The sequence below is a fragment of the Penicillium mononematosum genome (assembly GCF_028829835.1).
Source record: "Penicillium mononematosum strain IBT 11891 chromosome Unknown utg000002l:1.0-8112719.0:1.0-8118358.0, whole genome shotgun sequence".
Taxonomy (NCBI): Eukaryota; Fungi; Ascomycota; class Eurotiomycetes; order Eurotiales; family Aspergillaceae; genus Penicillium; species Penicillium mononematosum.
The window spans coordinates 3,275,016-3,301,122 of record NW_026643272.1 but is presented as its reverse complement, the minus strand read 5'-3'; the positions used below and the strand labels follow the sequence as shown (position 1 = coordinate 3,301,122).

Here is a 26,107-nt window from a genome sequence, read left to right as displayed (position 1 = left end):
TTGCGACTCGAACTCGGGGCTAATTCTGACTCTGTGGAGTCGGGTCGACAAGCTGGTGATATTCACATGCGAGAAGAGCTGCCACGTGATATGATTCCTGAGGCATTCATACGCTTTCCCCGGAGTATAAGAGTTGCGGCGAGCGAAGAACACATCAATAAATCCGATCTTAGGTTTGTGATATTTGTTTCATTATTTTCATAGCTATATATGATATAATAAATACATGGGGGGAAAACGCTCCAAATGAAAAAAGAAACGCTCTAAATGTGCACGGAAGCTATGAGTAGTATACAAGATAGGACTATAAGATCACGCCCTGTCCTCCCCGTCATAATCCTCAGCCATAAGGTCCGGTGACGGGGGACTTGGGGGGCAGTTTAAAAGTCCAGATGGCGACGCCGACTAAACAGAAGAGCGTACTGGTCATCATCCACGCGAGACCAATCCAAACCCCACCGAGACGCAATCCGATTTGGAAGACGGTCGTGATGGCTAAACTCGCAACCACATTTCCCAACGACTGAATAATCTCAATCGCAGTAAACAAGCGAGCGGTTTCATCACGTTCAACCAAAGTGGTAATGATGGAGCGGGCAAGAAAAACGAAGCCCGATCCTGAGGTCTGGATGATCATGCTGGGGATCAGGGTTGCAATGGTAGGGGAGAGGCCGATTCCGAGGGTTCCAACAGTAAGACAGAATATACTGCGCCGTGCCAGCCAGAGGTCCTTTTCTGTCGAGGAAAGCCGGGGGTTCAAGACACGGCTTTTGAGGAAAGGCAGGCCAAAAAGGAACAGCGGGATTGCCACGGTCGGGCGAGCAGATACCAGGAAGTTGGACTCTGCCAGTGTCCATGAATAACGTGTAGATATATATTGGGTCAAAAACCAAGATGAGCCTCGGCTTAGGCGGTAGACCAGAAATGCAGTGAGAAGGAGGAGAACAGGTGTTCGGTTGAGGATGAACCGGTAGGGTCTAAGGTAAAAGCGGTAATTTGCGCGGAACTTTGCCAGAATAGATCGGTGGGAGTATGATTGGATACTCCAAGAGGGCGGTTCGTTCTCATGATCACCGTTCATGTCGGGTTCTTCGCGATATGGCTTTGGTTCGGGGGCGCCATCTGTCAGATCCGACAGCTCAACATGAGTTGGTTCAGCTTTCCGAGGTGGCAGTGCATGCTTCGTTTCCGGTAGCGCCAAAATGAGCATCATGCCGGCCATTACAATTGCAAATCCAATCACCAATGGTATCCAGGGATTCAAGGTCATGAGATAGGAACTAAAAGCACTTGAAGCGAAGTCGGCGCCCATCGATACGATTGCAAATTGAAAGAAGATGCCCGCTCTGTGCCACTCGATTAGCATCTATAAAATCCATGCCCAAATTGGAGGAGTACCATACCTTTCGGCCTCGCTGGTTACATCGGCCATCATAGTCCAGATAATTGCAAATGAGACGACTGGACCACCCCCAAACAACCACGTCAAGGCAGTAAGCCAAAGCGCACGCAGAGGAAATATGTCCGAGAACCACAGTATAACGAGTGTAAAGATGGCATTCAACCCAAACCCGGGAAGAGATAAAGCGAGGGTAGACTTGCGGCCACGACGGTCTGCCAGCAGACCATAGGGAATCGCCAAAAGAGCGCCTGCGAAACAGTCAGATAATGGTCTTGCCTTGGATATTCAAATGAACCTACTCAGTGACCCGTCAAAGAACATATGATAACCCTTCACAGCTGCCAGTTCAGCTTGCACCTCCCCGATCTTACACATGGCCTCCGGCACTTGTCCATCCGCGCCGATCTTAGTCGGGTCCACACCTGGGAAATACTGGCGGCAAGCAATTGACTCCATGATCCGGACCATGGGACCCTCCAGGAAAGCAAAGCCGATCTCAACTGCGAGGACCATGGCGAATAGGATCGCCTTGAGGCGAAAACTGATGGCGCTGGCGGAGGCATTGGCCTTCACTGGGCGGCTGCCTATACTAGGCTTGCTATGGACATGGCAATGGGCTGGGCCGGGGTGGTTCGGATTGGGGGAATCGAGGAATGGGGCATCCTCGCGGTCCTCGCGTTCGAGAGACTCATGACGTATCGAGGCCATCTTGGCCACTCATACCGTCAAGTGAGGGTATATATAAAAAGAAGGTAGTCCGGTCGGAAGTTATAAATGAGGGTCAGTATCAGATCATTGTCAAAATTCAATTAGAAAAGAGTGTGAGAAATTGTGTCTTACGTGTTGGAGGACAAGTTGCCAATCGTCGCAAGCCAATCCGGCACGATGTCTTGGCGGTTCATAGTTTCTCCTCCAGGGGTTAGTGGCCAAACTAGTGGGTGTCCACTGGTGCTATTCTTATTACTTTGCAGATCAATTTCTTAGGATGTTTTTGATAGATTGCTCAAGAAGAAAAAAAGTACAACATTATACTGATACCTAGGTATGGAGTACGGAGTAAGCTCTTAAATATTGGGCTAAATCTTTATATCCATGTATACCGCCCTCCAAATTCTGCCAGTCCTGCCAGTCTAAAACTCCTAATACTATAGCTAGCATGTAGGCACGTGATCCAGCACTAGGGGTCAGCAGGCAAAGGTATGTACTGAAGGAGACTGCTAAAAGAGATCACTGAAAAGACACATGAAAAGAATATTGGAGAGGACTACCTGAGAAGACCACTAAGAAGACTACGGTCGTATAAGCGGCCAACTATGTATTCTTGTGGCAGTATGTTTAAAAGGGAGGCAGTATTCATGAGGTATATAACTGGCAGGCGGTATACAGGGCGGTATTGTTGTATCTGGGTACAAAGGTTTAGCCCAATATTTCGGAGGTTCCACCGTATACCCCTTTATATAACAAAAAGAAAAAGAAAAGAGCAAAAGAAGAGACATTGTTTTCCTAATTACAATCATATCCTGCCTCTTCAAATAAGCTTCCCCGAACTTGTACTACCGCCGACAACTCTAGGAGGAATTCATAGAGAATCACCACATTCGTCAGTACGTGGCCAAGAGTTGCGACTGGGACATCCTTGGTATCGTCTGAACCCGCCTCTTCGGCTGATGGAGACTGTGGATCCGCGGGTGCAGGCGGAAACGGTGTGGCAAGGCGCTGGCGCAGAGCCTCAGCGGCCACCGCCCGGGCATTCGAGGACCCGCGCGAGTCAGCAGGAACAGAGGATCCATCCCGATCCCGATTAGAGAATATAGAGGGCGAATTGACCGGGTACGGAGACCGGCCACGGGCGGCTGGGGTAGAGGCGTCTGGTGAACCAGGGTATGACGGGCGCGAACGATTCGTCGAGGATGCCGGATGCTCTGAGGGGTCTCGCGATCGGTCCGGCGTCTGCGGGCGATCATCCTGGTGCAAGAGTTCTCGTCGAGCAGCGACCAGTACATTGAAGTCGGGCAGTTCTCGTTGCCATTGTCGGACCTGGTTCACGAGTTGTTGGAGCGCTAATGTCAATGTCGGAGCAGCTGTGGCAGGCCAAGTTGGGGCCTGGCAGGCCCGACGAAGGTGTTCAAATGCATCATCGGTTTCTTCATAGGATGGGGCCTCGTATTGGTTGGGATCAACCAACACCCACCCGTCCAAGGAGAACAGATGTGAAGACGCCAGGCTCATGAACACACCTGTTAATGCTAAATTGACGATGACGCTGTTGGTAAAGAATGATCCAAGGCACCCAAGAAGGGCCTGCACTATGGGATCATCTTGCTGGAGCTGTAATGGTAGGGGTAGCGTCTCCTCATCTTCCTCCATCGAGGAGACGGGCAGACACAAACGGGATTCAAGCACACATGTGGCATCTGCAACATAGTTGTCATACGACTCGTTCAGCGTGGGGTCATTGACGAGGGACGTTCCCATGACCAGAAGTTGCTCTAGCTCGGCATTCAAAGCGCCAACGGGGCGCTGATTTGCTGGCTGGGTAGGAATGGTATGGATCAGCGCCCGTGCAAATAGATGGTGCCTTTGGAGGACGGTATTTAAAAGGCGTAGTGTAGCTAACACCGTCTGGCAGTTCGATGACTGGAGTCCCAGTAGGGCCAAATCGCGAAGGTTGAATAGTGACGGCGATGGTTGGGCCGCTTCAGAGGCCAACGCAGCTAGCACATTGAGCGATTTCCGCCGGCTTGCGGACATGTCCATTTGCTCCTCAGGTTGAGGGGAAGACGCTAGTAAGAAATGTAAGATTCGATGGACCAATTCGCCTTGATCGATCGAGTCGAGGATGCGGCACATGTAAGTCAGCACTGCTGCTGTCGAGCCACCAGCTACATCTGATGATTCTAACAAGGATGGGTACCTGTAAGAGTCAGTGATAAGTCCATACCGGACGGCCGATTGTATACTCACAAAAGTTGCTCCAGAAACAGCACCTGAAAATGGTCTAATAAGGTATCGTTCACTTCGGCAGATTTGCAATGGTCGATTGTATCCTGCCAAAACAACAGATAAGACATAAAGGCATCCATCGCTTGGCCTAGAACCGGCGGCAAAGCGGTCTCTTGTTTCGCATGATCAGATAAAACAACAATGTGAGGGACATTAATGTCCTCGGTGGTAGGAGTAAACGACAAGCTTTGTTCGATTAGCAAACTGTCCCACGATTATCAAAGGACCGAACTTGCTGTCCCAGCTGGCTGTAGAGTGCGCCCAGTCCAGTGGCCATGAGCGTAGCTAGATCACTTTCGATCAGCCATTTCTCTAGATTCTTGGACCGCGATGCGGTTTCAATAAGGTAAAGCAACCCCGTCCGAGCAAAGTCACCAGCACGTCCTTCATGGTGAACATAGTCCACCAGCAGGTAAAACAAAGGGAACTCGTCCTTCCTCGTAGCTCCTGCAAACTCCGTTCCACTTGGAGCTTGGGAATCGCTATCCTGGGCGGCCGGTGTTACCCGAGGCACAAACCACGCGGGCAGGATACCAGGCTGCAGACGAATGTTGTTGGCAATACCAAATAGCAATTCAACAAGTCGGCCCTCGATCTCATCCGAGGTCTTCTCCGCGCGGCGGACCAGATCCACCAACGCGCGGGCAAACAATCGATTGTCCACAACCCCATCTACCTCCGCATCGATCAGTGTGTTGAAGAATACCGTGGCTGATCTGATGACGCCTTCATCGTGGAAGGAGAGAGCAAGCTTGGTCACTGTCACAAAGACCTGGGAAGATGCTGCATAGGCGACACAGGGGTGCGGTGCGGGCCCGCGGGCTTCCTCGCTCAGAATCGAGTTGAGTCGTTCAACGTACGTCCGCGCGTGCGCAACCGATTGTTCGCCTGAAGGAGTATTTGTTGAGCGCCATATTTGCTATCAATTGGGTTAGTTGGTGGCATTGTGGAAGCGGACATAGTCGGTACCTGGAGAGCATTGCAGGCGCGCTTAAACGCAGTTAGCCGTTCCGTGGGCGAGGTGGCCTTGGAGGATTTGTTGGACAGCGCGCGTGAGCCGCCGATAAGACGAGACCACTATGTTCTATTAGCATAGATTCATAGAGAAGTAAGGGTCACGTACAAAGTCCATTCTATGAGGACAGCATGATCTCACAGAGTGAAAGTGACGGGGGGTCGAGGATGAGTGGAGACGGTGTTTATCGGCTGATCGCCGCTTTACAACTAGGTGCAAACCATCAACCTCCGACCTTGAAGCATATGCTACATGCACGTTCGAGATTTATACAATTACAGCCATGCACATTCAAATTCCAACAAAGAAAGATGCCAATCCAGGTCCTGTTCGTTGAATAAAAAGACCGTGCGCGTATGGGGGCTCGAGTCATTCGAGCCCCAAAAACCAAAGATATTCACAGATGAATGCGCTCCCAGATCTGCCTCCCACTATTTGAACGCCTAAAAGAAAAAGAACCCCCAATGGATTTATGCGCCTAATACCCCATCCCATCTAACACGTCGTCAAATCATTTATGGGTCAACCTCAATCACTCTCATCCTTTGGTCGCCGCCCGCCACGCTTACGGCGACCCTCATTCTGATCACTTCCGTCGTCATCGTGTTTCCGGCCAGCGGGTTGATCGGGGACCTTGGCGATGATGTCGGCCAGGAAGTCGAGCACTTCATCCTTAGCGACGGCCTGTTTGAGATGGGACGCCGTGACGCGCTTTGAGTTGCGATCCTTTGCTTCTTGTGCCGCCTTAGTGACGAGAGAGATCATAAAGAGTTCGAGAGCCTTGGCTATATGAATTTGTCTGGTTAGTATATCTTGCAAAGCATAACTACACGCAAAGGGCAGCGCAAACGGAGTACGTACACACAGCAATCGGTGTCACTTGAGCAACCTTGCCGACATCCTCGTCGGCCTGCATGATGCGCTTGATGCGCGCCACAGGGAATTTGGTCTTTACTTCTATCCCCGCACTTGGAGGTGCCGGTGGCATCTCTTCCTCCATCTCCGGCGCGACAGTGGGGACTGGCGCCATTGCGATGGGCTCCGGGATTGGTTGGATTATTTCGGGCATGGGTTGAATTGCTTCAGGCATAGGTTCGGGGATGGGGGCGTGTTCAGACTGAGCAAGACGGCTTGAACGACGGGCCATGTCCGAGTCTGGTTGATATGGTGGAACGTATTGCTGCGATACGCGACTTGGATTTGGGCGTTGGTACGGTTGGTACGAGTTGAAGAAGGGTGATGTGTAAGAGGTAGTTGGACTCGCAAGCGCGTGTTGATGAGGAGGAAGAGAGAGATCAGGAGAGCGAGGCCGATAATTGTCCTCTGTCATGGTCAAAAAAAAAAAAAATTAATAAAAATAAAATTAAGTGGAATCGCGAAAAAAAAAAGTAGGTGGCCCAAGCTCCCTGGAGAGGAGAATCCAACGACCGACTCGGGCGCCGCTGTCCTTTTTAAATTCCGTCGTTGTTTTTTTGGTAATGTCTTTACCGAGTTTGACTGTTTTGGTCTGTTTTTTTAGACGAAAATCAACATTTTTGGCCCTTTCCCTTTCTTCTTCCCTTTGTTATATCTCACTCTTCACCTTTTTCATACCTTTTTTTATTATTTTTATTTTACATTTCGGTCTGACCGTTCTCTCCCTTGTTTAATTTGTACTTACTCTCTTCTCTTTGTCTTATACTCAACTTCTCAATACATTGAATTTGTACATCGTAGGTGGCAATCTCTCCTTGCCCCTCTAGGCACCCGTAGAACACCAAATACCCGATGACGATGAATCCAAAAACGTCGAGTTGAAACAGATGAAACCATCAGAGTATCGCTGTTCTTCTGTGAACGCCCAAAAATAACTTGATCTAATCTGAGGGTCTCATCACATTGACAATGCGCTTTGTTTGGGTGCTCCACGTCATCTATTAGTTCCAGATGTCTCTTACTTCTCTCTGACATGTAACTTCGGCGAAATAGTTTTTCCGACCAAATTCAACCTTGGGAAGCATCAACCTCTACATTACTTACCGGACATTGAAGCCATGTCAACGAAGGTCTTTGCCTAGTCAGGGTCATTTAATATCTCCAGCCATCTCCAGCCATGGCGGTGGCGGATGTCCCCGGTCTCATGGACATTGCCAGGTACGGAGTACTTGCCATACCGATCCAAAAAAAAAACTAAAAACTCGTGATCCTAATGATTCTGCAGTACCTTGGTCCAAGATGAGATCCCCTTCAAGCTACGATGTGCCATGTGCAATAAGCTGGCAGTGAATGCATTTCGTCTCCCTTGTTGTGATCAGTCCATCTGTGAGACCTGTATGTTGGAACCGATGTTTCGCACCTGTCGCAAATAGTAGCTAATCTGATCTCTCTTCTAGGCCAAGCTTCCCTGTCCGACACATGCCCCGTCTGCACACATACCCCGGTCTCTCCCGATCTCTGCAAACCCAACAAGGCTCTCCGAACCACTCTTAAGGCTTTTCTGCGCACCGAAGAGAAGAAGCGGGAAAAAGACCGTCAATCTGCGGCGCCTCCAACGCCATCCAACATCACCCTGCAGATACAAAAACACCTGTCCAGGAGGTAGCCCCTGATCAAAATGGGACTGAGTTAGTGACCGCTGTGGAGACCAAGGCACCTGTTACTCTGGATTCTACGGGGCCTATAGAACCAAAGCCTCAAGAGCCAGGATTAGACATAGCTGGCCCGGACACAATTGCAGAAAGCAATCCAGAGCCAAGTGTCCCAGATTCGGCAATTCAGCCAGCTCAGGTCAGTTCCTATTGCCATCATATACTCTTCTTTCCTAAACTGACTCTATGTACAGCCCGAGGCAGCTGGTGATCAACTCAACGGCACCAAACCGGCCCTTGAGTCCATGACTGAAGATGCCGCAGTCAACGAAACCCCTCTAAATGGAGAACTTGCTCCCCCGCTTGAGGATGTTCCTGGAGAATCCGGTACCAATTCGATGACCCCGAACATGGCCGGAAACTTCCCCGCGATGGGCTGGAACGGAACCGGCATGAATCCTTTCATGACCGGCATGTTCAATTACCCGAATACGATGGGTAAGTCCAATGTAACCAATCTTTACAATTTCAACCTCGCTAATCTCTGTCCACAGGTATGCCCATGGGGATGGACCCGATGGCAAATCAAGGGATGTACGGAATGAACATGACTGGCATGGGCATGAACACTGGGATGAACTACAACGGGGGCATGTATGGATCCTTAGGATGGGACGCATCGCAACAGAACAACAATATGTGGCAAGGCGGCCAGAATAAATTCAATCCAAATGCTTTCGCAAATGGCACGGGTCCTCCTTATGGAGGAGCATTTGGCGGGTCTAATATGTCTGCTTACCCTTCTCACTCAGACTATCAGTCCGGTTACTATGGCGGGTATGGTCGTGGTGGATACCGAGGTCGCGGCCGTGGCCAATTTCATGGCCCCGGTCGAGGTGGCTTCGGACCCATGCAAGGTCATTACCGTCAGGGTGCTAACTCAGGCTATCTCAACCAGAACCCAAGCATGGCTAATGGTCCCAACGGTACTCCAATGGATACTCAAGGTAATATCCAAGCAAATGAGACTGGTGCAGAATCAGGTGAAACTGGACCCAGTGTGCCGGGTAATGCAGATGATATCCCAACAGACACCACAGACCAACCCCAAGGAATTCCCACCATTGACAGTCTTGATAATGTACCAACTGGCCCTGGATATGGTCATATGAGTAATGGGTATGGCCAGTACAGATATGGCCGGTATGGGCAAGAACCGGGGCCAGGCGTCGAAGGCGCTCCTGCCGCTCCGCGTGCCATGCGGCAGGGGCTACCCAACACCAGTGTGCTACGACAGCGTGGCTTCCAGATTCAAGGCCGAGCCAGTATTTCTTGGTGAGACCTTCCTCTTGTATCTCTTCCTTTGGCTGGCATAAATTCTAACGACCAGCAGTGAACCCACTGAGGACAATCGCGCAAGGGCCACGTCCAACGCCCTATCCCAACGTCCGCAGTCTCGATCTCGATCTCCGTCACAGATTCCAGCTTCCCGCCCCCGTTCGCCATCTGTTCATGGTACTGAAGACGACCGTGACAGTCGGCGGGGTGCAGAAATGAAACACATAGATCGGGTTGATGAGCTACAATCTGACGCCCGTCACTCTCGCTCTCCATCCCGCGCATCCTCTCGTCGGTCCTCGCGGCGCCGGCATTACGACAGTGATCGGGAGCGAGACAGAAGAAACAACCACCGTTCACAACGCTCCCGTCGTCATCGCAGCCGTACCCGCAGCCCAAGTCGAAACGGCGATGCCCGTCCCTCTAGTCGCCTAGAAAGGATCCCCGAGAAAGATGGGTCAAACGACGGGACCAAAGCGTCCTCCGAAGCACCAGAGTCGCGCGATCTGGCAAGTCGAATCAGCAGCACCTACCGCTCCACGAAGGACAGAGGCAGCCGCCGTGAAGAGGACAGATCGCGGGAACAGGACCGAGATCTCCGACGCCGAGACCGTGAACGAGACCGTGAACGAGACCGCGACCGCGGCCGTCGTGGCAGAGACCGTGATTCCGATCGCGAACGTCGCCGTGATGGCGACCGCGATAAAGACAGGACTTCAGAGCGCGACCGAGATCGACCAAGAGAGCGTGACCGTGAACGTGATCGTAAGCGCTCTCGCCGCGATCGATCCCCGTCCGCCGCCGGCGGCGACCATCCTCAAGCCCGTCGTGTGAAACGTGGCGATGAGGACCGTAGCCGAGACACAAAAGAAGCCTCAGCTAAGAGGGCCGAGCCCGATAAAGACCCTTACACGCTTGAGCGCGAAGCACGCAATAAGGAACGCCTCGAGCGTGAGCAGCAGCACCGTGACAAGGCCAAGTCTGGCCGCCGCCGTGACAGCCGGCAGGACCGTGTGGTGGCGGGCCGTCGCATTAACTACAAGTACGAAGATGAACTCTGAGCTTGGAGTTTGATTTTACCTCCGGAAAAAATCATGGGACATGGCGTCAATGGTTGCTTTTTCACTTCTTGCATGTTGTTATTTTCCCTGAGCTCGTATGTGAGCCTACTCAGCAGTAGATATGGGATTTGTGTAGGCTATTTGAAATGGCTTCTTATGGATAGAGACAACATTGAATGGAATTCCAAATGAAAATGAATTTCAATTCTGATCTCTACCTTGCTACAATAGTTCCTCGTATGATCAAGATAAAAGAAAAACTAAAATTATCGTCTCTAAAATGGTCTAGTTGCCACTATATACCTAGCTATAACTATATATGTATAAGATTAAACGCAAGCTACCTGTATGATTGCCATATGATTTTTATAGCAATATATTGTTCTAGCCATGTTCTATTGAATTCATTTGCGTATTTTCTCGCCAAGGAGTCTTATTAGGAGCTTGCTGTCTTTTCTCTTCTCGGATGAACTATGTAGTTCTCGGCATACAACATCCATGTCCAGTTGGAGGGCTGGTCCCATTCATTACTGTGGAGTACCTGGAGACTATGTGCATATGTAGCTGCATGTACTCTGGCTATCGAATGAAAATAATATCCAAATTTTGATTTCAATGGGCAAATGTATTGACAATCCCGCTAAAAAGAAACAAAAAGACTTATCCACACACTGCACCGCCTCATATACGTTAAACACCGTATGATTCCACTCCGGAGCATAATATCAAAACAATGAATGTACCTAGATAATACTTGACCAACCTAGTCCCCAGAGACAGAAATTAGGACCAAATTATTTAGTTCAGCTTGCTCTTCAATGCCTCAATCTCGGCAGTCAGCGTTTGCATTTGCTGTGCCTGGGTTGCAATCGTCTTCGTCTGTTCGGCAATCAGATTCTTAATCTCTTCAATGTCGTTCTTGGGGATTGAAGTGGTGGGAGAAGGGGTCTCGCTAGCGGTTGATGGGACAGTAGAGGACTAGGATAGTTAGCAGATGGCACAACCTGACAAATCTGAATGGGGAGCGGGAACTAACCACCAGGGTGGGTTCAGGCTTTGCCTCGACCTTGTTTGTCTCGGCCTGCTTTGTCTCAGCCTGCTTTGTCTCGGCCTGCTTTGTCTCGGCCTCCTTCGGCCTCAACGGGCTGCTGACACGGGGCGAGGCATACTCGGCAGCGGCAGGGCGAGTGGGACGCTCGACTGGCTTAGGAACTTCCTCGAAGCTCGAGTCATCACCGTCTGACACGTTAGCTTCCTCTTCACCATCGGCAAACTTGTTCACCATGGCGGCCATTGAAGCACCCTGTTCCTTCATCGAGGGGGCAGGACGCGCAGCGGGAGTAGGTTCAGAGACAGGCTCGGGGGCAGCCTTTGGGGAAGCAGGCTCAGGGGCCTTGGGTGCCTCGGCGGGCTTGGGCGCAGGGGCATCCATGGAGCCGGTCGGCTTTTCCTCCACTCCAGACACCTCCTTGATGCCCTCGCCGTCGAATAGGCTGGCCATGGAAATTTTGGAGGGAATTGCCTCCTTGCCACCCAGCCATTCGGACGAAGACATGGCGGGGGTCACTCCGGTAGTGGGAGGGTAGATGTCGTCTTGGAAGTTCTCGGACCGGCGGGGCACGATGAACGAGACGGGCTCAATGTATTGATCGTTGACAGTCTTATAGGCACGAGCGACTTCGTTCTCATGCATGTTCACGCCACGCTTCGGCATGAAAGCAACTCCTCGCTGGGGGTCGGCAGACTTGTGCTCAGACAGGAACTCGAACTTATCGTTCTCAAGCTCAAAGTATCGGATATTGCCGTCACTACTGGTTATCAGTAATTGCGAAAACACAAGGGTTGAATCGTGGACACTCACCCTCGTCCAGCCAAGTATAGCATGTTAGTTCCATCATCCCAGAAAGGCATGCACACGCCAGAAATGGAATCCAAGGTCTTGAAACCGTTGATGGGTTCCCGCACGGCACGGATATCCCAGAGCGCCAGCTGGCGGTCACTCATCTTGGAGAAACCGGTAGTCGCAATGCGATCACGCTCTCCCAGCCACACAGCGCGGCTGTTCTTGGCACCGGTGTGGCCATTGGTCTCGTGAGCCGGACGTTCTTGTCGCACATCCCAGATGCGGAGTTTTTTGTCGCGCGAGGTAGTGACCAACAGGGAGCCGTTGGCACTCCACGACTGCGACTGCACAATATCGCCAATGTTCAGCGTGAGCTTCGGTGCGCCAGCTTCAATATCCCAGATCTTCACGGTATAGTCGCCCGAGGCCGTTGCCAGCACGTTTTCTGCCGCGGGGTTGAAGAGCACGTGGCCAATCTTCCTACAGGGAGGGGTAAGCAGGAGGGGATAACGGGGTTGATCAAGAATTCGTACTTAGGATGGCCACTCAATTTGCCAACAGGCGCGAGATCCTTGATGTCGTCGGCATCGGCCTCAGGTCGAACGGTGAAGTTCTCCGGAACCCGCCAGAGCAAAACCTGGAATCGGTCAGTCGCAATGCTAATAGCTGTTGTTTGGTCACACTATACCTTGCCGTCATCGGATCCCGAGGCAATCAGGTCGTCATTGAAAGGGTTCCTGCAGGGTTTCAGTGAGCTGCGACACGAGCGTTCTATATTCGAATTGCTTACCAGTCGGTGTCCAAAACGACAGCAGTGTGGCCTCGACACAATGGGATGCGCTCAGGGAGCTTGCCCCGTTCCTCAAGAGGAATAATCGCAAAAGCTCCGCCACCACCTGCTTCCCAATTGACCGCAATGTGTTTCGGGTTGACCTAGATGCACCGTAAGACCGGGTTCGCCAGTGAAACGTCAGGGGTGATGCGGAAGGCGAGACACACACCTTAAGAAGGTTGGTATCCCAGGCGTTTCGGGAGACTCGAAGGTTATCGTAACATTGATCCTGCAAAAGTCAGAATAGGAGACCGGGGGCTATAGGAGGTCACCTTTACCTTTCTCGTCGATCGCCCGAAGACGTGGCCTGTAAGGGTCAGCGGGGAGGCGCATGTTGGATTATAGACGTAACTCACGATATTTGGAGGAACGAACAAAACGCCCGGACATGATTACCAAGAGTTCAAACGAAGACAGAGAGCAAACAAAAAAAAAGTAGAGCAAAGGAAAAGGAGTAGGTGAAAGAGATGTTGGAGAAGCTCAAGCAACGGGGTTACTGGGGCCGCTGTTTCGGGAATCCGAGTGGAGGCAAAGGCCCCACGAAGTGCGAACTAATTTCGGAACAACTGCAAAAGGAGTCAACAAATAACAGGATAGAATATTTCATGGTCATTGTACAATCTGACTTTTTTTTTCTGTTCTTCTATGATTACGAACATTAAAGCCTTTCATCTTTTGGTCTTGGAATGATCACGTGCTGTTTTCAAATACTTGCTCGGTAATACGAATACGACTGGTTAATGACATTGCCGGATCTGGCCTAGCGTCAGGCATCTGGCTGAGTCATCAATTCTTTGTTTACTTTGCATTTCGTCCCTCCAGAAACCAGTTTGCGCTCATTTGATACTCATACTTCCCAAGGTTACTGCCCAGACCATCCATTGGTATGTCTTATCTCTACTCGTTTCCTCCCAACTCGCTGACTTTCAGTCCCAGTGGCCAACACAGACAGTGGCTGGACGTGAGCTCCTCCTTTTCGCCCGGATACTCTATTCGCCGGTAACTTGGCGGTCAACAAATCCCAATATGGAGGGTGAAAGCACTGTAAACACCCCCACTTTGAGTTTCAGTTGCATCGGAGTATATGGGAACATAACTAACCATCTTCAGACCCGAACCAGGTCGTCCACTCGGACGCGCCTGCCACAGGCCGGCCTACGTGAGGCCAGCTCTGCGACAACCAACTCGCGCTCTGGCATCATGGCGCCAGGCACAATCGCAAACAAGGCTATGAGCATGTCGCGTATGGAAGAACCTGAGTCTTTGGCGCAACATGAACTGACATCGCCGGAAGCAACCCGCCCGAAAACCGCAAACCCGGAAACGAAGAGACCTGGATCCGTCACCAGACAGCCTAGCACCACGACCAGGGTGCATACCCGAGGAAACTCGTACTCGTCTTCGACCATGTCGCGCCCGACCGCACCTACGACTCGCGCAGCCAACGGCTCCTTTTCCTCAACCGTCGGCCCCGGCACGCGCCCAGCAACGGCTATGTCCCGGCATCAATCGTCCTTCAACGGCCGCAGACAAGTCGGTGCCTCGATTCCGCGCGCAGCGAGCGCTTTGGATACCCATATGGAGGACGCCTCTCCCAGTGTGCTAGGAAAACGAAAGGGTATGCCACAATTTCCCTTATCTCCCAGTCGTATCCCTTCTTGCCCCGTTGGAACCGTGTCCCCCGGATTGGATGAAGGTTGGAATGGGGCCGGTGAATTGGCAGCGCTCTCTCTGTCTGAGAAACCTGTCTCTTTTCAAAATCCTTCCAACCTAGCAACTATCCCCGTGTTGCCCAGTACCCCATTTCGGAATGTTTCCACTGTTACCACCCCAAAGTCGGCCGGATATACGCAGTCCTCCTCCTCCTCTTCTTTTTTTACCGCCCCTACTGCACCCTCCAGAACCCCATCATATTCCCAGCGGCGCATTGTCAAGAAAACTTCCCACCCCGCGTTTTTGACCAAGGGTTCTTCGATCAGAAATTTTGACAAAGTCACAGGCCCGGAATGGGATCAAGCGTCTCGCGAAAAGAGCATAGAGGGATTGATGCAGACTTTTATGGCCCAGGTAAATCAACAAGGTCAAGCAAGCTCTGGTCTCAAGGAGACGGTTGATATGTACAAGTCAAGAAGTAAGCTAAGTTTGATGAAGGCTATGTTTGAAACGAAATCTAATCCTTTCGTCCAGTCAATGACCTCGAGACCTCTCGGGATGAGTTGAAGGAACTCAGTATTACCCAGCGCGTGGAATTAGACTCGCTGCGAAACCAGTTGCATGCGGCAGAGCAGGCGCGCAAAGAGGTGACGCGGGAGCATGAAATCGCCATGGATGATCTTTGCCAGCGCCATCGCATTGAATTGGATTCGCTTCAACAACAAAGCAGCAGAGAAATTGCCACAGTTACTGACCGACACCAAGAGGAGGTTCGCGACCTGAAACGACGATTTGATCGTGAGATTGAAGACGAGAAGGCAGCACGAGTAAGCGCGCTCGGCAAGTTGACTTCCCAATCTGCACTCGATATCCAGAAATCTCAAATCGAATTGGAAAGGAAGGGCCGCGAAATTACGACACTGCAGGATAGGTTACAGGCCCTCGAGGCGGACCGCGATCGCGAACGAAGAACTGTGCAAGAGCTCAAACTCAACCTGGACACCGCAAGCAGCAACAGCGTTACGCTAGAATCATCGATTCGTGCTCTTAAGGCACGCATTGAGTTCCTTGAAAGTGGACGGGAGGAGCAGTCTAAATCCTTTGAGCGATGCAATCAGCAGATGATGGATGCTTTTGCTGAGACAGAGGCGATAAAGGAGAAGCTGCGCAGGGAAGAGACACTCCGGCGCAAACTTCATAATCAGGTGCAAGAACTCAAAGGCAACATTCGCGTGTTCTGCCGAGTTCGCCCCTCGCTTAACAGCGAACCTGCCTCCGATCTCACTCTTATGCAGTATCCTGATGAAGCCGAGGATGGAAAGGAGATTAATATCCTTGGCCCTGAAGAGAAGAGCAGTCTTGGAACAGTTAACCGTAAGAACAACACTTTCTCGTTTGATCGTGTATTCAATCCATCCGCGCAGAACGCCGAGGTCTTCGATGAGATTAGCCAGCTTGTTCAGAGCGCGCTGGATGGCTACAATGTTTGCATTTTCTGCTATGGCCAAACTGGTAGTGGCAAGACACACACAATGTCATCGGCCGACGGCATGATCCCTCGTGCTGTCCATCAGATTTACGAGACCGCGCAAGGTCTGGAAGAGAAGGGTTGGCGGTACTCAATGGCCGGCAACTTTGTCGAAGTCTACAACGAAAACCTCAATGATCTTTTGGGCAACCCGGATGAACTGGACAAGAAGAAGCATGAGATTCGCCATGATATGCAGCGGGGAAAAACTACCATCACCGACATTACAACTGTGAATCTGGATTCCCCCCGAGATGGTTGAGTCTATTCTCAAGAATGCGGATGCCAACCGCTCAGTGGCAGCGACCAAGGCTAACGAGCGCTCATCGCGGTCCCACTCTGTGTTCATTCTCAAGCTCACCGGCCAGAATCACATCACTGGCGAACGCAGCGAAGGCACGTTAAATCTCGTTGACTTGGCAGGAAGCGAACGTCTGAGCCACAGTGGGGCGACTGGCGAGCGTTTGAAAGAGACCCAAAACATCAACCGCAGTCTCAGCTCTCTGGGCGATGTGATTTCAGCTCTTGGCCAAGGCAAAGAGGGAGGTCACATCCCATACCGGAACAGCAAGGTACGTTTCTTTTACAGTTACTTTTCTTCGCTAGATACTGACTCCCTCTCTAGCTCACCTACCTCCTTCAGTTCTCCTTGGGTGGAAACTCCAAGACTCTCATGTTCGTTATGGTCAGCCCGCTCCAGGCGCACATGTCGGAGACCTTGACCAGCTTGAAGTTCGCCACCAAAGTACACAACACCCACATTGGCACCGCAAAGCGACAGGCGCGTGTTCGTGACGCCTGATTATGATGATACCTCTTTTCCTTTCTTGAATATATTTTGTTTGTTTTCTATGCGGGTAGGGGTCTTTGATGATCCTGTCCTCTACCCTGGCGTCTTGGTCGGGCTCTTGATATTTTTCTTCTCCATTGCCGAAGCTTTTGGAGATATTCGGTTCCTGTCTTAGCGTGTGATTTACTGTATGGACAATGATACATTTGGTTTGATCAATGCACAGTAGCAAGCTCTCAACCTTTTATCCGTTTTGTTTTACATTGCGAGAGATATGCTATTCTTCCTTCTCGATGAATTTACGTATATCAAATATGGTCGCTTCCCTTTTCTCAATCCAGGGGAAATGCCCACATTCGCCGTAGGTAATGAGCTGGGATTTTTGAATATCCTTCGCTGTCCGTTCCGCGATTCCTATCCCACAGATCATATCTTCGCGGCCGAATATGATGAGTGTTTCTGCCTGAACGTCACCAAGCCTATCCACCATTTGCATTGGATCCAGCAATTCCTTGTCACATCGACCCTGGGCTTGGTAGCACCAAACTGACAACTTGCGATCGCCAATATCACGCAGCAGCTCCGGTACATACTGCTGTGGATCAAAGAAATACAAAGGCCACATGCCTCGAACCGACGTGGTAAATTCCTCGTCGGATCCGGTTTGCCGATCCGACACACTATCCCAAGCATCCTGGTAACGAGGATCAATGCGCGTAGCTTCGAGCTGCAACAATCTCTTATCCTGAAATCCGACTAGCTGGTGGTCAAGGAGAACGAGCTTGCCAACACGACCGGGATACATCTCTGCGTACCCTAGCGCAATCGCTCCGCCGTTCGAATGGCCCAGTAAAACCGGGTATTGTTCCAGATGTAGGTGCTGTCGGAGATCCTCCAAGTCGGAGGCAAGATCGGGCATACTGCTCATCTGGGATGCCGGTGGTCTGGATGATCCCCCCGTTCCACGAGGATGGAAGAAGACCACAGTATAGCCGTTGGTACTTGCGGTACTCGTGTGGATTCCTGGCCTCCATAAGTCTTGCATTCCACTTTCAAGATACTCAGATCCCAAGCCCCAGCCGGGGCATTGGACAACAATTATATTGTGTGGATCTTCCTTTTCGGTGGCTGGACGATACACGATATATTCAAATATCAACTCTTTTGCCGGAACACTGAATGTGTGGATTCCCGTGTACAATAATTCTGACATTTGGAAATGAGAGGTTGAGATGCAGATTAATCGATATGCGAATGCTATGCTAGGTCGAACATACAATCGAGGAATTTAGTCCATTCGGCATCAAACCATGACGTCATTCGGAATAGCACGACTACCTAGGTACACAATGTTGTAAAAGCATAAGCTGGAACCAAGAACGGGAACTCCAGCTAGAGTTGACCGAAGTATCTGTCGGCCTTCTGCTTTACCTGCTGGGCCTTCTCTTGAATAGCACTGGCGTCCAAAGTCCCCTCCTCACAGATGTAGGCATCTATGAGTTCAGCTGGAACCCATTCGAAGTATATATTCTTAACTTCGACCGCATAATTGGTGTTGTCCCAATCAGCGTCATTGTCCTCAGCAAGCATTTTAACCCCTTTAATGCCGCTCTGCAGCCAGCAACCCACCAGCTCTTTAGGATCATTCTCTTCGTGGCTATGACTGCTCTCGGCGCCAGGCTCGGCTACCTTCTCCAGCTCACTCAGAACCAAGACTTTGGCAGCAGGACAAACATGCCTGGCACTCAGAACAGCTGGCAAAGATCCTGTTTTATTGCTTACCGAGCCGGAATCCGAGATCCGGTCTGCCCCGAGTAGGACGAAATCCACTTCCTTGCTGGCAAGGGCGGCAGATGCATCGGTGTACACAGTTAGTTCCAGGTGTCGATTGGAAGACGAGGGAAATCTTGACTGAAAGGCAGAGAGAATGGAAGATGCCATATTGACTCCTTCACAAAGCGGACGAGATTCTAGTATCCTAAGGTCCAGGTTAGGAATTGGAAGGGACGCGAAGGCCTCTAGGATGCTATCTCGGATAGTAGAGCTAGCCGAGAGGGTGAGGATAACAAGAGAGGGCGTAGGCTGTGATTGTGCTGTAGGCAGGAAGTTGCATTCAAGGTAGGCCCCAAAGGAATGTTTAATACGCTTGGGCATGTCTTTGCGCTTGTCCAAATGGTGGTCCAGCAAAGCCAATAAGCGTTCCGATTTGACATTGCGGTCCAGAGTCTCGTGAACGATCTCTTCCATGTCGGCGAGCAACCCTAGGAATGCATTCAAGGTGGCTGCGCCCATGCTTTCTCGTCCATTTTTCCACAGATGCCATGCAGCCATGCGAGCAGTTTCCCACCACTTCTCATCAATATCCTTGTTCATCTGCGCAATGACATCGTGGAAGGCCCTCAGCGCAACCGAGGTCAGCTCGTGCGATCCACTCTGGTGGTCTGCCTTCAGTAGCCTCAGGCCTGATATGAGTGCCTTGCTGGCACCCTCGTTCATATCGCTTTCAAAACACACTCGTCGCAGGCTTTCCTTCAAACGTGGTACGCCGCCGAATTTCTCATCGTCTTGGATTGTATCGGGGCTATACCACTCCCAGCTTTCATGCTCCCAGTCGATTTGAATACCACTCTCCCCGCGACCACCTTCACCGCCATCTTTGAGTCGGAATAAGAACGGAAAGACGGTCCATTGCCGGCCGATGGAAGGATCACAGAAGGTGTATGGCTTTCCTTTCCGCCAAAGATCAACATCTCGTGGGGTGAGAGTAGTCTCCTCTTTCAATTCGCGCCATGCCGCTGCTGCCGGTGTTTCGTGGCTCTCTATACTGCCTGAGATGGGAGCGAGGTGGTGCCTTTAGAAATCAGTAAATCTGGACGCGAGCAGTTGATAGAAACAGGGCTTTGGACACATACTGATATGTGTTGACTTTCTCGCTTCGCCGAAATAGAGCAACTTTGGTTTCTCCTGCATCTGAGACGAAAGAGGATACCACTGATCTCTTCTGGAATTCGGGGTTGCTCTGGTTCATCTTGGAGGTATAAGATCTGGAGACAGGGAGGGAACGATAAAGATAAGCTCAAAGTTTCGGCCCCGGAGGATATCCGCACTACCGTCACCATCACATCATCCCCATCACATCATTGCATTGACAAACAGGTCCTGGACAAACTTATTTCTTGATGAATTAACCTTCGACAAATCTCCAAGAGACGAAAGTTGTCTTACTTTGTTTGACAAGCCAATTTAACGAGCCAATTCGCTTCTGAACACTAGTGACGTCATCGCTAGTATATTCCACCTGGGCAATATCAAATCCAAAGCTTCAACCTTCAACATGCGCACTCTCACTGGGTCATGTATTTGCCGGAATATCGAATACGAGTTGAAGCTCGCATCGATTAATGACGCGAGAACATCTATCTGCCATTGCCGTAACTGCAAGGTATACGCTTGATTAAACGGGACCGTCATTCCACTGAAGCTGAAATAATTGAACAGAAAGCTTTCGGAACTAATTACGGCCTGACAGCCAAAGTACCAAAAGACGCATTACATCTCACCAAAGGCATCCCAAAAGAGCATGTTGCAGATAACGGATCTGGAGCTCTGATTCATCGAGAATTTTGTGAAAACTGTGGTAGCTTCATCCTGGAATACGGGGTATGTTAACCTCATACGATAGCTACGCAGGTTTTCTGACAAAGAAATCAGGATGTTGCCAAAGATCATTTTCGCTATATCTGTGTCGGATCGCTAGACGACCCCGAAGCATTACCCCCCAAGGGGGAGTTCTTCTGCAAGGATCGATCGAGCTGGATGCCAGAGATTCCGAGTGAGTCTAGTATGCTGAAATCATGGTTCTTTTTAATTCTGACAGGTATAGACGTATTCCACAAGCAGACGATAACCGAGTGAGGGGCAACGAAATGGGGGAAGGTCTGATCTGTTTTTCAACTACCTCGCCTGTCTACACATATGCACACATAGTCTCAATATACGTATCATATGCCGTCATCCACTGTCACGCTTTTCACAATCATATCTGGCTCTAGCAGTTTATCTCGAATTGAAATCGCATTCAAGAAGTCGTTGCTGTCCACCCGGCGATATCCATCTTCCAGCGTCTTCTCAATACCTGCCCGTAGGTGGCGCTCAGCCAAGCGACTCCTTGCTTCCAGGGGATCAGAGTCGACAAAGATGCGATAGTCGACAAGCTTAGAAAGTTCACGCCAGCCGGGATCATCAAGAAGCAGATAATTTCCCTCGATGATAATGATCTCCGTATCCGGCGTGATGGAAATCCCATCCTCGACAGGGTCTTTCGCCTCGTGATCGAACGTCGGTGCGCAAATGACATCCGCTGACGACCAAGCTCCAGAACAAGGAGCTGCTAGCGGTGTCTCATCGGCCCAGATGCGGAGCCGAGAGACAAAGTCCACAAAGCGGCTCACGTCGAACGTCCATGGGGCTCCACGACGTATATGTGCCTCTTCGGGGTCGGGCAGTTGATCCAAAGCAGCCCGAGAAAGATGAAAGCCATCCATAGAAAGCAGGGCAGCACGGGAAGTCGAGATCTGATTCAACTGTTGCACTACTGCCTCGGCTGTGGTGGTCTTCCCTGAACCGGGGATGCCTGCAATGGCAACTAGGTAGCGTGATTTGGGATGAGCATCGGCCTGGTGGCGGATAGCATCTGCCAGTCGCCGGTACTCGGATTCCATCTGTTATCTGAGGTTAGATTTACTACTTTAAATGCCAAGATAGGATTTTACCTTGAATCAATCACACATGGATGTATCTTATAGTGACGCAAACTGAAGTAGATGCGTCAACCACGGCTGGTGACAATCAACGGATCATGCTGCACCAAAGAAAAAGAGGAAATTCAGAATGCAGGTATTCTTCAAACCGCCTGATGAAAGCGCAGGGCGAAGTTATGTATGTGGTGGTGGAGCGGGTATCGGGTCACAGTGTTCCGAACACAGTAACTCTCGGTGTTGTGCCGCTGTTGTGCCGATTCGGCATTCCTCCTGAATTAGGAGCTCTGCAAGTATTATTTGGGGTAAATCGAACAAATGTGGGAAGGTTGGAGGCGTCGTTCATTCCCGAGGGCAACCCATTTTGATGCCAAAATCTTTTCGGGGCACAATTCTCCGGTGTCACACCGGCTGGGGCTTCTATGAACTTCCAAAGAACCCCATTTGATTTTGGTAAAATGAGACTGTAATCCAAACTCGACTCTTGGAATGTGACTTTATCAAGAAGAATAAATGCAAACACACAAAATGCAACATGCGTGGGCAAAAACATGTGACTCTAATAGCCTCGAGACATTGGCCCTGTGACTACAATGAGGCCGAGGAAGTCTGCACCATCATCCATCTAAATTCCCAGGAAAAGGAATGAGAGTACAGAAAACAATCATCGTCACACCGTCGCGTCTTTGATCAACCTGGGGACCGTTTCCACTTCACTAACAGTTGCCTTGTGAAGATTCCGTTTCTTCTGTTTCGGCTCCACATAGAAGCACAAGAGCTGTTGTGACCAACAATGAGAACACTGAGGTCGAATACGATCACAAGCAGTACGGTGTTCACGACAGGCTTTGCAGTCCCCCGGATTCGGCTGGTAGGGCTTTTGCAAATCTGGGGAAGCGGATTCAAATGCCGTACCCCGCCATCCAGACCACAGCCACTGTGCGATGCGACCGCAAAGTCCACCCTTCATCTGCCCGTATATAGACGGATCCCGGGGAATATGTATTAAGGAACTCTGACTTGGTTCCTGATCGATATGTTCTCTGTAGATCTTGTCAGCCTGAATCAAAATCTTGGAATAACCTCAAACGGGCTCTAACCGGCGACCCTGACTCGCCATTGTGCGGTGTCCACGTTCTCCTTTAGTAAAAATGTTACCGCGAATATTTATCCATGCCAAAGTGAAGGTGATGAACCAGGATCAAGAAAACGGACGAGTACAAGATATGTACCCAAGGCAGTGCATACGCCGTTCAGGCCCTCGGGCCCCCTGCAGCAGCACATGAACGAGTAACGCACTTCGGGCACTGCATGTTATGTCAGGCAGCTGTAGCTGCAAGTGTCATGGGGTCAGGGGAAATTAACATGTTCGTAGCGGGGTTTTAAGACTTATTTTCGGATATGATCATGTTATCTCAACTAGAGTAACGTCAGGCGATATTCAATCGGAGTTGTACAGTTCGGAATCAGGTTCCACAAGACACTACCTGAGGTACCTAGGTATGAATGTCGCGGTTATGTACTCGAAACCGTTGAAACGTCATCGTGGCTTCAGTAAGAAAACATGTGGCAAATCAAGGAAATGTTGGAAATGTTGGAAATATTAAGATGAACTTTCAGGTTTTTCGCAATAACAAGCCAACATGGTTCGGATAAGCGAGGCGATCAAAGATGACCACCGGAAACTGGAATCTTGTTACAATATCATCGTCAACTCCGAAGATGAAGATGAACGAACACGATTTCAAAATCAGTTTACCTGGGAACTTGCACGACACTCTGTCGCCGAGGAGCTAGTAATTTTCCCTGCAATGGAAAAGCTTCGGTCTGACGGCAAGGAGAAGTTAGATGATGATCGGCGTGAACATTCAGCGGTAAGTGCTCACACCTAATATAGAGGGTGGTGCTAATATGCCATAGCTCAAAGAACAGCTCTACGTTTTCCAGGACCTCAACTCCTCCGATCCACGCTTCATCCCTACAATTACGATGATGATGGAAGGTCTGGCCCGTCATATGCAAGACGAAGAGACAAACGACCTGGTTATATTGGAGAAGGCCCTCACTTCTGATGAGAGCGAGAAGTTAGCTGAATCTCTTGCTCGCACTAAAATGTTTGTGCCCTCTCGCTCGCATTCATATGACCTGGGCAACCCGCACTATGAGACTGTAGCCGACCTGCTTACAGCTCCTCTGGATCATCTTCGGGATCTATTTCGAAAGTGGCCAGAGGAGGAGGAAGGCATTTTAACGTCGCCAATGTTGTAGATAAAGATGATGAAGTTACTGCAACATAGAGAGATTTCGTTTAATTTACACTACCAATGAGACCACTGCCAACCTACAGAATATTTGAATGTGTGAACCTAATTGAATTTCTATCCTGGATGATGATAATGACGATCATGGTGTCTCTCTAACGAGTCAATCTCGCTTTGAGTGGTGTGGTGAGACCTGTGTTCAGCTCTGGATAAACTATTGTTAGCAATTGACGCGATATTGCACACGAACATCTCTCACTTTTCCGCGCCAGCTAGACCACTCGGGGCTTTACTCTGGTCCGCAGTCTCATCAAGGTAATGCCGAGGTGTATCCCCGTCAATTTCATCATAGAGAAGGTCTAATGCATTATTCTTGGATTCTTTCGATACCTTGGAATTGTTTAGCGCACTGGAGAAAGTATTAGTAACGAGTATAAAGTGGAAATGAGAATGTCCAAGCTTACGCTGTATAGCCACGCTTCGCGCTCACTTCGTCTTCGACAGATAAATCGACATCTTTGGCTTCCCCTAGGCTTGACATCATGCATTTATCAATAAATTAAATTACCCCGCAAAGGTAGAAATTGGGGCTTCAGATTTCGTAGATCGTAATAGTTCAAGTTATTAAAATATACTCCGCACGAAGGCGAAGTAATAGCGGCTGAAGGGCCTGGGCTTACACGTCACATCGCCATCATCGGAAAATAGAACCTTAGAAGTTAAAAGCACCGGAAATACCCCGAGCGTGTAGTTCTAACTACCTAACTACCAATAATAGATCGAAAACACTCGATAATATTTATTGCCAACACAATTGCCATTGAGAAACAGCTGTCTATTGTACAAAAGGAAAACGTGATCCGATAAAAGCACACGTTACCTAGAGGTTGTTGTATCTGGTTTATCCTCTGTATCCGGTATGTCCACCATGATTCAACATTTCTAGATCCGGAAATTCCTGGGTTTTGTGATAGCCCGAGAGAATCTTGCTTGGATGGAAGAGGTTGAAAAGCAGACAGCAAATGAACATCAACACCGCATCGAATACATATATGAATACCTCTTTGCTTTGAAGAACCCCGTCGCTGCCCTGGACATATTCTGCCACTCGATAGATTGATCGGACCATGACCAAGATACTGGCGATATAAAGGACCTTCATATAGCGGGCCCAGGGAATTTGAGTGTCACCCACAGCATATGAAGGAGTAGCCAGCATGCGGCGATGGAAAACAACACAAACAACAATGAAGAATCCAAAGAATAGGATTTGGACAAAGAGTCCGCCAACAATCATGTTGTTTCCGAGTTTTACTTTTGATTGGTCCTTGGCGGTAGCAAGCATTCCACCTCCTTCAGGAAAGGAAGAATATTAGCGATGTTTCATGCTTCAAGAAATTCACATAACGTACCTCCACTCTGGATGAAAAATGACAACACGTCACCCGTCACAAATATCTTGGTCAACCATGACGGCCTGACTAGGGAACACGAGGCCCCGTTCACCAAACGAATGATACGGCCGAGAATCATATATATAGAAGCCGCAAATAATGCGGGTGCTAGCAAGAGCAACAAGCTCTGTGCAATATAGGGCTTGGTGGTCCAATTCGGGGATTCCTGTGCGCTGGCATACCTTGCCAAGTAACCGAATGCCTCAACTGAAAAAGTTCACAACGATTAGTATAGTTTCAAAGGGGCAAGGAAAATGCAGAAGAGCACACATAAACAACCGATGACAAAAGGTATGAAGTACCAGGTTCGGTTCCGACCTAATTGCCAGAGATGTATAATGGCCGTGAGTCCAAAGAGTGCTGCGAAGGTGACACCAGCAGCACCAGACGGGTTATAATGGTATAATTTGAAACCCTCAGCCATGATGAGCTAGCCTAAACCGCAGGATGGGATTGGAATGCAATAGATGGCTGGTTTTGGAAAGTCGTAGGATTCGAGAACAATAAGCAACGCTATGTGAAGATGGAAAAGAGTGAAAGGTCCGTCTATTGAAAGGATTCAGGGAAAGAGATCTAGCGCAGCTTATGAGAACAAACTTGCTA

At 49.9% G+C, this 26,107-nt stretch overlaps 13 protein-coding genes across 13 annotated transcripts; 4 read left to right on the top strand and 9 right to left on the bottom strand.

Annotated features, from left to right (window-relative positions):
* Positions 1-340: 340 nt before the first annotated feature.
* Positions 341-2,110, bottom strand: N7519_003040 (putative MFS transporter; the record flags this gene model as incomplete). The annotated part of the gene is made up of 3 exons (XM_057289818.1): positions 341-1,346; positions 1,404-1,650; positions 1,702-2,110. 3 exons carry the CDS (start codon positions 2,108-2,110, stop codon positions 341-343), a joined length of 1,662 nt encoding a protein of 553 aa, XP_057151020.1.
* A 795-nt stretch (positions 2,111-2,905) lies between these two features.
* On the bottom strand, positions 2,906-5,537 carry N7519_003039 (uncharacterized protein; the record flags this gene model as incomplete). The annotated part of the gene is made up of 5 exons (XM_057289817.1): positions 2,906-4,316; positions 4,367-4,591; positions 4,633-5,324; positions 5,375-5,482; positions 5,529-5,537. The coding sequence occupies 5 exons, from the start codon at positions 5,535-5,537 to the stop codon at positions 2,906-2,908; spliced, it is 2,445 nt and encodes an 814-aa protein (XP_057151019.1).
* A 411-nt stretch (positions 5,538-5,948) lies between these two features.
* nctA (negative cofactor 2 transcription regulator complex subunit BUR6) lies at positions 5,949-6,567 on the bottom strand (the record flags this gene model as incomplete). Its single annotated transcript, XM_057289816.1, has 2 exons — positions 5,949-6,205; positions 6,282-6,567. 2 exons carry the CDS (start codon positions 6,565-6,567, stop codon positions 5,949-5,951), a joined length of 543 nt encoding a protein of 180 aa, XP_057151018.1.
* A 945-nt stretch (positions 6,568-7,512) lies between these two features.
* Positions 7,513-10,386, top strand: N7519_003037 (RING finger protein; the record flags this gene model as incomplete). Its single annotated transcript, XM_057289815.1, has 7 exons — positions 7,513-7,553; positions 7,621-7,730; positions 7,793-7,930; positions 7,975-8,186; positions 8,242-8,485; positions 8,542-9,322; positions 9,381-10,386. 7 exons carry the CDS (start codon positions 7,513-7,515, stop codon positions 10,384-10,386), a joined length of 2,532 nt encoding a protein of 843 aa, XP_057151017.1.
* A 798-nt stretch (positions 10,387-11,184) lies between these two features.
* N7519_003036 (coronin) lies at positions 11,185-13,451 on the bottom strand (the record flags this gene model as incomplete). Its single annotated transcript, XM_057289814.1, has 9 exons — positions 11,185-11,364; positions 11,423-12,194; positions 12,248-12,709; positions 12,763-12,866; positions 12,918-12,966; positions 13,020-13,162; positions 13,231-13,290; positions 13,340-13,368; positions 13,418-13,451. The coding sequence occupies 9 exons, from the start codon at positions 13,449-13,451 to the stop codon at positions 11,185-11,187; spliced, it is 1,833 nt and encodes a 610-aa protein (XP_057151016.1).
* A 636-nt stretch (positions 13,452-14,087) lies between these two features.
* Positions 14,088-17,044, top strand: N7519_003035 (putative kinesin family protein (KlpA); the record flags this gene model as incomplete). The annotated part of the gene is made up of 5 exons (XM_057289813.1): positions 14,088-14,105; positions 14,172-15,192; positions 15,249-16,474; positions 16,554-16,814; positions 16,868-17,044. 5 exons carry the CDS (start codon positions 14,088-14,090, stop codon positions 17,042-17,044), a joined length of 2,703 nt encoding a protein of 900 aa, XP_057151015.1.
* A 265-nt stretch (positions 17,045-17,309) lies between these two features.
* N7519_003034 (alpha/beta fold hydrolase) lies at positions 17,310-18,245 on the bottom strand (the record flags this gene model as incomplete). Its single annotated transcript, XM_057289812.1, has 1 exon — positions 17,310-18,245. The coding sequence occupies one exon, from the start codon at positions 18,243-18,245 to the stop codon at positions 17,310-17,312; it is 936 nt and encodes a 311-aa protein (XP_057151014.1).
* Positions 18,246-18,424: 179 nt separating this feature from the next.
* Positions 18,425-20,060, bottom strand: N7519_003033 (translation initiation factor eIF-2B subunit family protein; the record flags this gene model as incomplete). The annotated part of the gene is made up of 2 exons (XM_057289811.1): positions 18,425-19,883; positions 19,945-20,060. 2 exons carry the CDS (start codon positions 20,058-20,060, stop codon positions 18,425-18,427), a joined length of 1,575 nt encoding a protein of 524 aa, XP_057151013.1.
* Positions 20,061-20,366: 306 nt separating this feature from the next.
* N7519_003032 (GFA family protein) lies at positions 20,367-20,947 on the top strand (the record flags this gene model as incomplete). Its single annotated transcript, XM_057289810.1, has 4 exons — positions 20,367-20,474; positions 20,531-20,692; positions 20,744-20,864; positions 20,916-20,947. 4 exons carry the CDS (start codon positions 20,367-20,369, stop codon positions 20,945-20,947), a joined length of 423 nt encoding a protein of 140 aa, XP_057151012.1.
* An 86-nt stretch (positions 20,948-21,033) lies between these two features.
* N7519_003031 (phosphoribulokinase/uridine kinase family protein) lies at positions 21,034-21,753 on the bottom strand (the record flags this gene model as incomplete). Its single annotated transcript, XM_057289809.1, has 1 exon — positions 21,034-21,753. The coding sequence occupies one exon, from the start codon at positions 21,751-21,753 to the stop codon at positions 21,034-21,036; it is 720 nt and encodes a 239-aa protein (XP_057151011.1).
* Positions 21,754-23,432: 1,679 nt separating this feature from the next.
* Positions 23,433-24,057, top strand: N7519_003030 (uncharacterized protein; the record flags this gene model as incomplete). The annotated part of the gene is made up of 2 exons (XM_057289808.1): positions 23,433-23,663; positions 23,710-24,057. 2 exons carry the CDS (start codon positions 23,433-23,435, stop codon positions 24,055-24,057), a joined length of 579 nt encoding a protein of 192 aa, XP_057151010.1.
* Positions 24,058-24,167: 110 nt separating this feature from the next.
* Positions 24,168-24,591, bottom strand: N7519_003029 (RTA-like protein; the record flags this gene model as incomplete). The annotated part of the gene is made up of 3 exons (XM_057289807.1): positions 24,168-24,255; positions 24,310-24,459; positions 24,515-24,591. The coding sequence occupies 3 exons, from the start codon at positions 24,589-24,591 to the stop codon at positions 24,168-24,170; spliced, it is 315 nt and encodes a 104-aa protein (XP_057151009.1).
* A 360-nt stretch (positions 24,592-24,951) lies between these two features.
* On the bottom strand, positions 24,952-25,928 carry N7519_003028 (RTA1 domain-containing protein; the record flags this gene model as incomplete). The annotated part of the gene is made up of 3 exons (XM_057289806.1): positions 24,952-25,403; positions 25,463-25,711; positions 25,775-25,928. The coding sequence occupies 3 exons, from the start codon at positions 25,926-25,928 to the stop codon at positions 24,952-24,954; spliced, it is 855 nt and encodes a 284-aa protein (XP_057151008.1).
* Between the last annotated feature and the right edge of the window lie 179 nt (positions 25,929-26,107).